Source organism: Eurypyga helias, unplaced genomic scaffold (assembly GCF_000690775.1).
Source record: "Eurypyga helias isolate BGI_N326 unplaced genomic scaffold, ASM69077v1 scaffold31118, whole genome shotgun sequence".
Lineage (NCBI taxonomy): Eukaryota > Metazoa > Chordata > Aves > Eurypygiformes > Eurypygidae > Eurypyga > Eurypyga helias.
Window position 1 is genome coordinate 35,729 of NW_010269346.1, and position 15,285 is coordinate 51,013.

At 44.0% G+C, this 15,285-nt stretch overlaps 1 protein-coding gene across 1 annotated transcript in view; it reads left to right on the plus strand.

Annotated features, from left to right (window-relative positions):
• The window catches only part of MNAT1 (MNAT CDK-activating kinase assembly factor 1), a gene marked incomplete at its 5' end in the record, with an annotated part of 40,600 nt that extends 32,422 nt beyond the window's left edge, over positions 1-8,178 (plus strand). Inside the window, one exon of the mRNA XM_010158085.1 lies at positions 8,053-8,178. Coding sequence (XP_010156387.1) covers positions 8,053-8,178 — 126 coding nt within the window. The remainder of the gene's footprint in view (positions 1-8,052) is intronic.
• Between the last annotated feature and the right edge of the window lie 7,107 nt (positions 8,179-15,285).

Consider the following 15,285-nt stretch of genomic DNA (forward strand, 5'->3'; position numbering starts at 1 on the left):
AATCTTTGTCTCGGAAAAATGGGCAGAACCTGCGTTTTGTACACTGAGAAGGGCCAAGACGAGCCCTGTGAAAGCCACAGGGGAAGAAGGTGTGAGCTAATAGTGAGGTTTGCAAATGCAATTGGTGGTCCCAGACTGTCCAAATACCAACTAGCAGAGCCAGTTCGTGGCTTTTCAGGCTAGCTGAGAGCGGCCAAATAGGGTAGAGCTCCTGGGAACCAGAGCCAAAGGTGCAGGAGCGCTGAACATCTGCGCACAGCGTGGTGGATTGCACAGAAGCAAGTCAGTGCTTAGGAGCTGAGACCGAGTTGGGAGCAGGATTGAGAAATGAGCGCTGAAAAGCAGGAGGGTGACTTGTGGGCTTTAGTTACATGAAAATGCTGCTGCATTTTAATTCTTTGTTAACATAAACAATGCAGTCTTGCGTACGGAGCTGTCCTTTGAACAGTGGTGGAGATTTTGAGGAAAGCTTGGCAGTTCCTACCTGAACTCTGGAGTCTCTGCTGAAACGAGCGAGTGACTTGTTGCAGCAAACATCCAGACTATGCCCTGAATCCGAACACAGCTCTGGCAGCCAGCGCTGGAGAGGACGGTAGGCACTGCACAAACAGGCACTGTGATCCACTGATGAGAGGAAAGGGCACCAGAGTGTTCTGTGAAGAGAGTAGCCACTAAATCCTGGTAGTGGCACTGACCCAGAAGAATTATATTTAAAATAAAAACTTTATCCTGGGCTGCATCAAAAGCAATGTGATCAGCAGGTTGAGGGAGGCGATTCTCCCCCGCTGCCCTGCTGAGACCCCCCTGCAGTTTTGCATCCAGCTCTGGGACGCCCAGCATCAGAAAGTTATCGACTGGTTGGAGCGAATCCAGAGGAGGCCACAAAGATGCTCGGAGGGCTGGAGCACCTCTGCTGTGGGGACAGACTGAGAGAGTTGGGCTTGGTCAGCCTGGAGAAGAGAAGGCTCCGGGGAGCCCTTATAGCACCTTCCAGTGCCTGAAAGGGCTACAAGGAAGCTGGGAGGGGCTTTTTATAAGGACAGGTAGTGACAGGACAAGGGGTGATGGGTTTAAACTGCAAGAGGGTAGATTTAGATTGGATATCAGGAAGAAGTTCTTCCCAGAGAGGGTGGTGAGACACTGGAACAGGTTGCCCAGAGAAGCTCTGGATGCCCCATCCCTGGAAGTGTTCAAGGCCAGGCTGGATGAGGCTTTGAGCAACCTGGTCTAGTGGAAGGTGTCCCTGCCCATGGCAGGGAGGTTGGAACTAGATGGTCTTTAAGGTCCCTTCCAACCCAAACCATTGTACGATTCTATTTCAGCGTTAGATGGACACAGGATTTCTTCTGAGGATTAGAGAAAATGGGGCTTTTCGGCAGGATCTTAAAGATGAGTCTGGTCAGGTAATTATGTCAGGTATGTCAGAAAATTGTGAAAGAAAATTTTGGAGGCAACTAGAACTGATGGTGTGATTTAACCCGTGTCACTGTCTGGTTAATTTCCAAGGTATCTATTTGTGTGTAACAGATCACATATATGTGACTGTCTTTGTTAATCCTTCTTTGGTGCTGTTGAGCTCTTATTTTCTTTCTGACATTCCAAAAGCATATCTTTGAAATCTGTTTTGGCATTCAAAAATCAAATCAAGTTACTGTGGGGAAAAAAAAAAGTCTAAATTTAGTCAGATTGTTACAAGGCATCTGAAATCATCTACCCCAGAAGGGAGGGTGTATGTTAATCTTAGATCTCTTGTCCTGACACTTGTAGGCAGATTCTGTTTCTGGGATCAACAGGAACAGTTAAGTTGATTTTGTTGGTTTCTGTCAGATCATTTGTTCTCCTGTTTTGCAACCCGGATCTCCCCATAGCCCTTTTCATAATTGAGTGAGGAAATCAGATTTATTGTTGGTTTTCGGGAGCAGAAGAAAAGCAGTTGGTTTCGGATATTTAAGTCTTTGGAAAAGCCTCACTAGCACTAGAATTTTAGGCGAAGGAATGGAATTATGCTTTTTAGTTTGACATTTTTTGTGTTTATTTAAAAAAGCTGTAGAAGACAGGGAGGGTAAAGGTTAAAATAATATTAACTGAGCCCTCCAAATCTATCAGTTTCATTCTCCTTTTCCTGACTGTTACTGTATTCTAAGTAATTCATCAGAATCAGAAAACCATATTAATGTTGCTGACATGGATCTGTCAAGAGTGAATTGGGAGGGTAGAAACTTAAAAAAAACCCCAACTAAACAAATAAGAAAACACCCCAAATAACTCTCAAAAAACCAAACCACCCCAGCTTTTGACTCGGACCACATCACCTAAGATACTTCTATTAATACTGTTCAGCAAGAAATTCTGTTACCATGAAATCTTTCCAAAACCTGAATTTTGTTGCGACCTTAACAGTAAAATAGTTCTGTAAGACTTCTTATACTGAAAAATCCAAGGAATTTGTGGTATTGTTTTAACGTTCACCTGAAAAGCATTTGGATAATTACACACTCAAGTGACATCTCATCAAAACGGGTCTTTGTTAACGTTTCCGTCGTGCTGCGTGGAGTTGAGAAGTGATGCTCAGGGTGTGTTTTAGCAGTGTCATGCGCTGGCATCCCACAGCACTCAGTTTCTTTTCGACTAGCCCCGTGCTCCTTACAGCAGGCTGGGGAGGGTGACCTGACTGTGGAAAGAATTAAACGTAAATAACGTTGCTCCAGTCTGACCTGGTGAGGCTTAGCAGGTAAATATTGCTGTTCCTGTTACCTGACATGTGCTGTGTTCTGGTAGTGTGGTGGTAGCAGGCCTGAGTAAGTTCCTAAGCAGAGAGAAATTAAAATAGCAAAAGATTGGCTACATCATCTAGTACAGAAACTTGCTTTGTCTGGACAAGTTTTAATGACCCCAGTCTCTGGCTTCTGTCTCTTGCCTGGGGATGTTTTTGTGGCATAGCTGTTCCTCCTCTTTCCCCTACTAGTGCATTTTTGGTGTCAGTCTCCTTTCTCCTCCTCCTTGGCACTTAAGAGATTTCTGAGAAGGCTGTCAGTTGTTACTTCTTTTTGCTGCCGAGGGGAGGAGGTGAAGGGAGGCAATGTCATTTTGGAGACAGGGAGAGATGGCAGGATGGGAAGAAGCATGAGTGCTGCACCTTCAGTTGTTATTTCTGGACTCTGCTAAAATAACCTCTTTCTGCGAGCAGGCAAATACTGATATACCTGGCATTTGCCTGGAGTCCCTCCCAACCCCCTGTGTGAAAGGTGCACTGATAAACTAGAATTTTGATGCTCTAATAGCTGTGACTTGTCCTAAAAGGACACTGCTTTTCATTTAAAATAAGTTCCTTGTCACTGCAGGGGCATCTCTTCTGTGTATAATCCGTGGCTTTTTCCTTCCTTAAGGCCATGTTGTATCACAGTTTGAAACAAAAATTGGCTACTGCTTTTGTTTCTCATTATTTAAACTGAGATATGTCTCAAACACTATATCTCGGATACTGAAAAGTACATCAGCCAGTCGCTTTTCTTTGTAATGCAAAGACATGAGTTAAACCCCCTCCCAATTTAATCCTGTGTTTCTCTCATCTAAAGCCATGCAGTACATGAATGGAAAGGCAGTTACTCACCAATCCCTTGCTGTCTTCTACATAAACAAAGTCATAAGGATAAGCAAATGCCTTCCTTCTAATTAGCAGTGTGTTTTGTGGTTCCATACATTCCAAAATGTAATAGACAGCTACAGTGCCTAAAATAATCCCAGTGAAAAAACTCGTATGCCACGAAGATAGGGGTGGGAGGGAGAGGAGGCAGGAAAATCTGTTGTCTCTGTTCTTGGAAGCCTTTTCTATCTCCATTTGGATACTGTCAGCTTCTTTTACACAAACATTACAGCATCCGAGGGGAATTAGAAATACTTACCCATGACCACAACATCAGACCTTAGGTTTGTCAGGAGAAAGCAATGCAAAAGCAGGATCTTGGACCCGCTGCTTTCATTTTGGTTTTAGCACGCTGATAAATGCCTCCTAATGCTGGAAAGAGGTAAGGCTGGCTGTCTAGGTGGAATACAGGAAATTTAAAAATCTTACCTCATAGACGTGAAATGTTTTTTGGGTCTGTGAAAGTGCTGTGTAAGTCCTAAGTAATAGTTATTGTCTCTTGTGATGGCTCTGAAGTTACACAACAGCTTCCCTTTTATACCAGTCTTTTATGAAATGGCTGGGGACCACTCAGGACGGAGAGGGAGAACTGAGATGCTACTGGTCAGATGGCTTTTCACTGGGATAAAAGGTTCAATTTGACCAATATTCGCTTCAAGATTTTTTTGTAAAGGCACCTTATCCCAACATCTGTGGGAACAGGAAAGGCAACACTTTTCACTAGTAAGTTTTCGTAGGTTCCTGCCCCAACCTTTGTTGTACCCAGTGTGTGCCCACACTGTAACCTGCACAGGGCTGAGCAAGCTGGAAGCCCGTGAGCTCAGGAGCCCCCCTGGCCGTGCCACTCTACTCGCATTGCAGGCGGTCGGCAGTGTAGATGCAGCCTGTTCATATCCAACACATCCACGGGGCTGAGGTGGCTCCAGGGCTTGACCAGTTTTCAGCCCCTTTCACGTGGGAGTGTGTATTGCAACTCTTGTGCTTCCATCTAACCTTTTCCCAAATCCAGGCAGACCAAAATGCGGTTTATATACCTAAAGGCCAGACAGCTATAGGGCAGGAACAACAGTGTGTGTTTTTGTTCTGCCCCTCTCCTGTTGCCAAGTGGAATGTAACCCGTGTTGCCAAAGTCCATCAGCTAAAGTTGTGATTTTTGGGAAAGGAAAAGAAATGAGCTGTGTCATGCAGCTGCACAGTCTTCTTGAGGTGCGGGTCTGCTGCCTGGACGCAGACCAGCGCAGTCCTTCTGCCATGTGAAAGGACGTACTGGTTCCTAACACTTGTGCCTTGGCCCGGTATGTGGGTGAGAGAGACGCAGGAGAGAGCCAGTGCTTTGAAACCGATCTTGATGAACCAGAAACGAGGTGCCAGTATGTAATGGTGAAGATAATGAACTATTGGAACAACTTACTTAGGGGGGATGTGCCTGAACCCTTGTGATCTGAAATCTTTGAGTCTGGATTGAATGCCTTTCAAAAAGAAGGTGCTTTGGATGAACTGCTAGTCCTTGGGCTTTGCACAGGAGCACAGAACGTCCTGGCCTGTGCTGGCCATGAGGTCAGACCAGCTCAAGGGTGGACAGTGTCTATATGCTGCTCCTCTTCTGATGTTCTGCTTCAGCTCTCTGGGCTAACACGGTGGGTTGGTTTTGCAATCCCACACCTCACAGAAGGGTCCTGGTGTGGCTCAGTGACTTCTCCCTGACTCACAGAATCCTCAGGTACAGAAGACCTTTAGGATCATCAAGCCCAGCCATTAACCTAACACTGCTAATACCACCACTGGCCGTGTCCTTCAGCACCTCGTCCACGTGTCTGTTAAATCCCTCCAGGTACGGTGACTCCACCACTTCCCTGGGCAACCCCTTCCAATGGCCGACAGACCTTTCTGGGAAGACATTTTTCCTAATATCCCGTCCAAACCTCCCCTGGCACAACTTGAGGCCATTTCCTCTTGCCCTGTTGCCTGTCCCTTGGGAGAAGAGACCAACTCCCACCTCTCTGCACCCTCCTTTCAGGGAGCTGTAGAGAGCGGTAAGGTCTCCCACACCAGTGCCCAGCGTAGAGCCGGCGTGCTGAGCAGCCAGCTTCCCCGCAGTCGTGGGCTGCTCCCTTGTTGACCGTCTGAGAGTAAATGACCCTGGTGATACCTTCTGACCTCTGGCACTTTGGGAATCCCACAAAGAGAGGAAGACAAATGAGACATTTTCATCCTGTCCTCCCGAAGTGGTGGTCGGGAAAAAGGCCCAGTCCGTTTGTCAGGAGCCTTCCCATGTCTCTTGGCCAACGTTGGCAGAAGTCGCTCTCGTTAAAAAAGTGCTAGGAATGCAGCAGTGGCAACTCTGCTAACAGCGAGCAGCTGTTCTGGTGATGCCCTCCGGAGATGTGGCTCCTGCAATCTGAGCTGCTCCCTTTTTCCACACACCAGTAATTTCCCAAAATATTTATCATGGGTTTAATCTTTGCCCAAAACTGAATTTTCTTTTCTATGGTTGGAACAAAATTGCTCTGGATTTGGAAATACTGATTTTTTTTTTTCCCCCCCCACTCACCAGGTGAGGGTGTACACATGTAAATTGCTGCTATGTCTTTCCCTTTGGTTTGAGACAAAGATATTGTTAAAAATTTAAATCTAAAAGTCTTATTTAAACAGTATCTCTTACAGTGGGTGTAACATGCCCAAGTGAACGCAGTTACAAAGTATATACTCATGAACTTGAATATATTGTAAACTGGCAACTTCTAGCAATGTAAAAAGACCCTGCATTTGTGTATCTTAAATGTCACAAAGTGGGATTAAAGCTGAATTTTTAATTTTTCTCTTCCTACTTCTAAGTTTTTTGTTTAACGTGTGCCTGCTTTTGACGTGGCAGCAAGAGTTTGTGGCACAGAAACAGCAGTATGCTAACTACGAAAGTTGGAGTGACTCATGGCTGACTTGCGGACTTTCTTCCCCATGCTTTGCCGTGGGGAGGCCGTCACCGGACCAGCGTTAGCAGCAGCCCCTCCACACTCCTGGGCAGGGCAGGAAATGGCCGGAACCCTCTGTTCTCAAACGCGCACACAGCCGTTTCGATGGAAAACTTGCGCTGCTGCGATTTCCGTAGAGATCGGCCCAGATCCGTGATAGTACTTCTCAAGGACTTATATCTTCAATTTTCTTAGCTATTTTCTGCAACCCTCTAAGCAAAAATATCCATGCTCCATATTCAGAAAGGTCACTGTCCTCAACCGCAAATTTAATTAACAGCTTTCCCCTTCTGCTGATGTTTTCCCCCCCTCTTTAGTTAATTTTAACCCGGTGTGCCACGTTAGGAGCCTTCAGTTTCTGCTTGAGGGAGTAGCTGCTGACATGAGTGGCCCCAGGGAAGTGAAGCCCAGTAAGCGATCGCCAGTGGGAGCCAGGGTTATACACAGCATTACACCGTGGAAAGCTTCCGATCTCCTGTTGCAGACAAAATGTCTACAAAAACAATACTACTGCTTTCCTGAATTCCTGTGTTTTGCAGATGTGAAGCTCAATTTCTACAGGGGAAGCCAGGCTGTTTTGGGGGAGCTCATAGTGCTCTGTCTTTTTGCTGCTGCTGCTAATTTTTGTGAGCACCATAGAATACAGTAGAAAATTGAAACTGTGTGAAAGATCAACAAATCAGTGTAGAATGTCACGCAGCACCATCTGTTAACTTTGGCTCTATCTCATATCCTCCTGACCCCTCCTTTCCAGCCACAAGTCTCCTGTTTTGTGAGAGCTCAGAGTGATAGGGACTTGGAGGAGTGGGGGAAGAAAAGGCTAGGTGTTTCTCAGTGGTCTGAAGGGCTTACAAAAGTACCATCTGGAATTAAAGTTTTATGTTTGTGTGTTTCTATATTTTTAGTTAGAAATGAATGGGAATTTGTTGACTGAATTAATTGTATTGTGCTGTAAAGGTCTATCATAAGAGCCATTCTGTATGGGAGCTTACAATGCCTGCAGAGAGAAATTAAAGTGGCTTCCAGGAAACCATTGATTACAGACTCAAATAGGGTTGCTCAGAGACATTTGTTTGATATTACTTCTGATAAACAAAGTTTTTACCTAATAATAATTTTACTACTGACACTGAAAGCAGCTGCGCTCTCTAACAGTAAGCCTGCCTTCAGTAAAACTTTCCCTTTTCCTCCTACCTTGTCCAAACAGCTACAGCTAATGAAACGGTGTTTCCAAACTGTAGATCCCAGTAAAAAATTTAAATCATGAAGAAATGAGTGATATACTAGACAGTATGTTCCTAATGGGATGGTATTTGTCTGCATTGTATTAGTGGTATAAGCTTGTTCTTGCATTGCATTAAAAAAAAAAAAGTCAAATGAAAGACTTGACCCATCATGTAGAAAATTCTTACCTTTTTTTTTTTTTTTTCCTCCTAACAGGGTCAGCATATTTCACTAGCTCCCATTCAAAAGCTGGAGGAAACTTTGTATGAGTATCAGCCTCTGCAAGTGGAGACATATGGACCACAAGTTCCAGAGTTTGAAATGCTGGGAAGGCTGGGGTAAGTAATGCAGCAAGTCTTAATTCCCATTTCATGGCATTACAGCTGGGACTGTTACCATCTTCACTTTGCCAGCAGAAGAGTAGAGGGTTTTTTCCTTGCCAGCATGTAGGGTTTTTTTTTCTTTTTTTAAGGATCTTAACGAAATATTAGACTTCCTGCCCAACCAACATTTTGTTTGGGTGGATAAGCTGAAAGTTTTAGTTCTCCAGCCTTTATAGATCTATTGAGAGCTGGACTGGATTGCATTAGTGTTTTTAAGGTTGTCCTTGGCAGTCGTAGTGAAGTAGCTGTTCATTTTCAGTTGCACGGTATTAAAAAATAAATAAATAAAAATCTGGGGCTTAATTTACCCAGCTGTAAGCCAGTAAAAATATTAAAGTTGGGCTGTTTGCCATGGAAAAGGGTAGATTTACTTGTCGACCGCTGTCTACAGTCAAACTGCGTTTGTGAGAAATGAAGCACAGAGCTTAACTTTGTCAGAAAATATAATGCAGGGCTGGTCCAGCAGCTTGACGGCAGCGTGGTGTGCAGCCATGTTTGGGAGTTGGGGAGCCTGCTGTGCCGAGGTAATGGAGGCTGGGAAGGCCCAAAGTGACGCGTCTGCTCTCTAGAGAAGTGTTTGTGGCTGAAATGATACCTGAAAACACCTAGTTGCTGGGATAGTGGGTGTCATTCAGCTCATCATGTCCTAACTATCATGGTTAGTGCCTGGAAAACTACGTGGCAGCATGGACGTGCAGACTGGCAAGGCAAGAAAGAGTTAAAAAAGAACAGTTTACGTTTGACTGTGCAATGTGGGGAAACTAAAGCTGCAGAGTACTGAGCAGAGTTGAGACAATTTAGTATGCAGTTCTAGAGACCACTGAAATCCAAACAGGAATCCTATCCAGTTCACTGGCACAGGAGAAATTGTCTTCCGAAAAATGACAGAGGTAAACAGACTTTTAAAAGTAAATAAGCAACGTAACGGTGCTTCAGGAAATTCATGGCTGTCTCCATTTTTATTGTTTCTGTGTCCTCCTGATGCCTGTAATTTTTATCATCTGATATCAAGCTTCTGAGACCAAATATTCATTAGCAGTTTAAGCTTGGGCAGAGCCAGATTGAGCCTTCAGCACCTGCTCGGATGGAGCACAGCTGTGAGGGACCTCCACTGCGAGGGGAGCTTTGGGGCCCCCAGCCCTAAGCCTCGTCGCGAGTGAGAGTGTTGGCGGGGCGGGAAGTGGCTTGTGCAGGGAGGATTCCTAGTTGCTGCCCTTTGCCTGCTCCCCGTGAGGTGAGTGCCGGTGTCCGGATCCGGCAGGAACCCTGTGCGATCTGTGTCCGTCCTGTCTTAACTGCCTGCGACACCGGCTCGAAGGCAACCCAGCACCTTGCAAAACGAAGCTGCTTGCACCTCGCAGTGTCTGTGCGTGAGCGTGTTTTGGAGCAGGGCTTGTAAACAGCACTCACAGTCTTCTGGAGACATTTGGACACGTGTGTCCTTCTGCTCCTCCAAGAATGAACAGCCGAGGTTGTTCGGCTTGGCTCTGGGGGTGATGGAGGAGTTAAGAGGGGCAGGGTGTTGGGTGGCTGCGGTAGCAAAGGGGGAGGGTGTGGGTGGGTCCTGGTGCCCACCAGAAGAGTTCTTCTGAGTCCTGAGGCTGTTTGCAGTTCCAAACCAAATACATCGATGCTGTGGGTTCCCAGCCGGTACAACTCTAACCCGATTCCATGGGGTGTCTGAAATACCTTAAACCATGCAAGGCTATCCATTTAGGTATTTGTGTTTCTGTGTTTATATGAACTCGGGCGCATTTCCTGCTGCTGCTGAGTGCTTAACCGGTGTGCCGCTGGGTCTCTCGGGCAGCTGCGTACAGCTGCTGCGTGAGGCAGGAACGCTGGGCACAGTTATGCGCCCCTGCTGAAGGCTTTTAGTTGCCTCTTCATTTGGACAGAGAGAGGTTAAACTTAAATTTATTTAATTTTTTTTGGTTCTCCCTCTCATGTTCTGGTTAATAATTTTTGCAGCCTGGCTATTTATTGCTACTGAAGAGTTCTCTCAAATATGCAGGCTGTTATCTCAGTTTCTGGAGCTGGAATTCCTGCAAAGCCACTGCCAACCTGGAGACTTTGAATTTACTTCTGGTAACATAATTTATTGACACCTTTTTTAAAGGTACAGTTTATATACTTTCTAGTTGAAAACACTCAGTAGAATGGGCTTTCTGAATATTCACGTCTTAACCTCTTACCTTAAGCAAGACTCACTTCACACTTTAGCATCTGTGTTGCTTTTCTTTCTTACTAGCAAAGAGCAAGAAAAAGGGCGAATCCTTAAGAGATAGTTTAGAACATTTGTAAGGGATCTTTTATAATGAAAAAAAATTGCTTTTTGAGATGACTTGTGTTACTTGCTCATTAGTCTTTACAAACAACTTTACATGCAGTCCAGTAAACTTGATTCTGCATCCTCCACTGTTCTTCGTATGGATTTTGCATGTTTTGTGAGGGGGGAAAAAAAAAAAGGAAATTTAAGTTCAAACTGTTTTTTAGAAACTTGTTTTCAGTTTCTCTTGGGGCGGTAAATTCTGTTTTTTGTGTACTGCAGAAAAGTATTAACATCCGTACGATACTTTTTTGCTATTGTGTTGGAAGTCTGAGAATAATGCAGAAATGGATTTATTTTTTTTTTCCAGCACAAATGATTTGGTATACTATGTAGGGCTGTGTGTCCTTCTGGCTTCCGATCCACCTCACCCCCCCAATTTTTTTTACTGGAGGAAAATTATCTGGAAGTAATGAAATATAGGGAATAATCCTGAATTCCATGGCTTCCTGGGAGCAGTATGTGTTTCACTAACTCGAGACAGTGTTTAAGCTTCTGGCAGAGGGAATGAAGCTTTCTCAGAGGCAGACCCTGGCAGAGGTTCCCTTGACTGCACATCTGGGGGGTTCCCACAGAGAAATCTCAGTAGCCGATGGCCCCACGAACACACGCTGAAGGTGCCGGGCTGGTGCTGGGCTGATATGGGTGGCCAAGGTCACTCTGGGTGTTCAGCCTGCCAGGCCAGCTCGTGTCTGACTTTCACGTGGAAATGTGACTTGGAAGGAAGAAGGGGAGAAGACACATGTGTGAGAGCGTTTCCCAAACCTGTGGTGCTGGAGAAACCTTGGAGAAACCTTGGAGAAAAGAACCTTGGAGAAAAGCGGGGTCTTGGATCACTAACATACCCGTCCTGGAGGCGGGCACTGCAGCTGCCTGTCCCTCCGTGATGACAAATTGTGCTGGGTCTGTGCGACTTGGTCACTTCTCCGAGTTACTCGAGTGTTCAGGGATGTCCGTTGGGAAATGATGGGTTGCTGGGTGGAGTTGAAGGCAACCAGCTGATGGGAGTTGCGTTTGAAGAGCCCTGTCTTATCAAAGGCCCTACTAGCACTCCTGTGGCCACCAGGAACGATTAGGCTGGTGTAGTTTGAGTCAAGTGGGAGTGTCTTTTGCTTCACATCAGCCCAAATCTACCGAGCAGCCAAAGTCGTGCAAGACTGCGCGACCTCCCGTGGCTTCTGGGGAGAGGAGGTGTGTGGTTGGGAGAGCGAGCACGGGCGCCTGGATGCTCGGACGCTCGCTGCCATTACTTGACTTTGAGGTTTTCTTAGAGGGGTGAAGAAGGCCTGTGTTTCTTTTATTTTTATTTTTTCTTCTAATGTTTTAGCTGAGCATGCTGAATTTGTGTGGTTGGAGGTCTGGATTTTTCTTACTGCAAAACAAAAGAAATGAAGACTGTAACAAACTCTGACATGCCAAGTAGTGAAAGACCAAAACAGGATGGGGATTGAAATTAGTTTGTTGTTTTAAAAATGTATGTTTGTTATGTAGTTTTGTTTAAAAAACAAAACCAAACCCCTAAGGATCAAAATCATGTTTGTTTGGGGTCCTGAAAAACGTAAAGACATTCTTGGCATTAAAGTATGTACGGCTAGCAGGAGCGGCCACACAGCGTTCTCTCACCGAGTATTTACAGCTGTGGAAGAGCCTACTTATAAACTAGAGCCTACGCAGCCTACTTATAAACTAGCTATAAATCAAAAATCTGCCTATGTGATTAACGTTTTGGGCAAAGATGTGTGGACTTCAGGTCTCAAAATTTAGAAACAGTCCCTTGAATTCCAAAGCGGATCGTACTCGTAACAATGTGCCAGTCTTTTTCTCACTATTCTCAGAAAACAGAGCTAATTTACAAGTAAGATTAAAAATTAATGTTTGCACTCCACTTAAAATTTCTCAGCCTTAACAGAGAACTCTTTTGCAGACATAATCAAGTCAAGCCTTAAAATAAAATTGTGTTTGCCTACTTAACTTTGTCTGGAGAGGTGCATCCTGAGTATGTACATGGGTATAGAAAAACTCAAGTTCGTTCCAAAAATCTTTGCCTCTCTTTAGGGAAAAATGTGACTTCCCTTTGATCTATCAACTTGTTTTCATGTGTAACCACATTGTTAGGAGCACTCCAGTTAGTGGTTTGTCTAAGTATGATGCAAAAATGAAGTTCAGCAGTGAACACTAATGAGGATAGGTAACATACTTTGATAATTTGAAAGTTAAATCTAAGCAAAATGTCATTTTAAGGGTCGAGGCTAAGTTCTGAAGCAAAGTCAGAGTGCTGGGGAAGTCTGTACATACAGCAACGTGTTTTAGCTCACTGATTTTTATAAGGAACAACAGTATTGATTTGTTCCTTTTTTTTTCCTAGTGTCCTTCCTCAGTCATTTTAAATCTTGAATTAAGATGAGGAGGTTGGATTTCATGTGTTTGAGCTTTGTTAGCATTTAATTTTTAACCTTCATTTCAAGTGGAAAATTTCTGCATATTTCTTTGTTGTACAGTGTTGTAGTGTAATTTGAAACACATGTAGAGTTCTGGCACTTAATCTAGAAATGACTCGTGTAACTTCTTTGCTGTCAATCTAGTGTGGTTGGATTTTTTTTTTTTTTTTAAAGTGAGGCAATAGTAAGGATGCTCTCTGAACTACTCTTAAATCACAGTTGAGCTGGTCTTTGGCTGGATTAGTTTTTACTAAAACCCTGTCAGTGTCTGTTGGGTTCAAGGCAGTGAAATAACTGAGAATTGATTTTGAATGGGTGACAGGACCGCTGGGCTTTAAACGTTGTAGCAGGTGATTTTTCACATCTGCTGTCTTTGTCACTGGGGTATGCAGATATTTCTTGAATCTTGGAAAAGCAGGAAAGCCGCAAATGAAGGGCTTAGTTTGATCTGCTTTGGCCCATTGATTTTGAACACTGAATTCATTCTGCTTCTTTGAATAGAATATAGCTTCTCAATAAGCTCAGTAGTCAGAGTCAAAAGATTGAGTAAGACAAGGAAAGCTTGTTTTGCGTTGGAGAGCATGTAGAGGGCTACGGTCCTTGCAGGAATTCTCTTGGCTACCGAGGCGTATGGTCTGAATTTCCCAGTGTCTCCTGTTGCAGGGCCTGATCCTCAGTAGAAGGGTCTCTGCTGGCTGCAATGTGCTTTGATTCAGGCAGCTGATGAATGAGAATTGGCAGGTAAGAAGTGATTATCGCTTTGAAGGCACAGCTGCATTTGCATACAGCCTTTTAAAGCCAACCATTTTTTTTTTTCTTTAATTTTATCACAAATAATTACATAAAAACCTATGAATGACAATAGAAGTACTGGGTGGGTCCATGGTTTTGGAATAGTGAATATGGCCAAGTGTGCTGTCTTTTTCAAGAGAGGATGGAACAAGAAAACAGAACTTTGTGTAAACTATCTTACGTTGGTTTGATGTAGAAACTGTCTTGCATTAGTGTACTGCAGAAATCCTACAGGTTTCGTTGTAGGATTTTGGAAGGATGCAAATTTAATATAGTGGTGGTAGATTAGCACCAGTTTTTCCAGCTGAATGGAGATCGAGGAAAGGAGCGCAGCCTTTAGTAAGTCTGAAATCTTACTGTTTAAGAAATCAGCTTTCTGGCAAAAATCTCTCTGAACATTTCAAACGACACCCTGTAGTATATGGTGTTTTGCATGGAGCTCTTCTGTCAAGGTCATTAGCAATTGAATATATTAAAAGTGGACTGCTTATGAAATGGGGAGTTTTGCTTCCTGCCCGCCCACCTGTGGGTATAGTGTGGGTTCTGTAACTGTAAAAGGTCTCGGGGGAGTTATAAAAGCAGAGAATATGGAAAATATATAAAGAGACAAAGAAGGAAAGCCTGCATACACCGTGTAGTTTCTTATATGTAAAGTTGGCTGTAGTTGTATATATACCACTAAATTAACCTCAAAAGCTGGCCATGACAGCAGAATGTCCATAGTAATTGTTTTTGTTGGCGTTTGGCTTCAAAATTAACTCATCGATCTAACATGAGTGTCTCTACTCAGAACACTGGTCTGGTAATGTTTTTTTACTTTTTCATGCAATCATGGAAAAAATATGTTTCTGCTCGAAGCAGTTGTCAAACAAGCTTCTTTCATCGACAATCAGACACAGGGCAGCTGAGTAAGGCTGTTTAGTCTAGAATAAATACTCGAGAGATTACAAGGTCGCTGTAGGAAATGTAATTATGCCATTTATTCCAGAATAGTCGTTTTGTAGTGTGGGCTTGCAGAATACTAAATCATGCATTTATTAAAATACATATAATATGAACAAGAAAAAAATCAGACTTAAGGAGTGGAGAATTGTCTGGCTAACTGTGCTACAGGATTAACTAGGAAATATTTGAAGTTGCTTCAGAATGTGAGGATAGTAATTTATTGTCTTTATGACTGAAAATTGGTAGGAGGTGAACCCCACACTGTCTCCGCAGGTGTAGAGGCAATGCTGCTAAGGAGGCAGCTAAACAGTGCCAGGCAAAACTGGCTGCTGGTGGATTATAATGTGGCAGGAGGCATCCAGCAATTGCGTGGGCCAAGCGCCCTATTTTCTGCTCTTTCGTGTCTCACCAAATCAAAGCCTTGTTACTCCCAGCCACTTAAAAATATCTGATGGTCGGCTCTCATTCTTCCCTTCATCCCCTGCACTGATACAACTGTTCATGTATGGTTCTCCTGCGACTTTATATGCCCACAGAATTTACTCCTTGGCTGTTCTCCATCAGC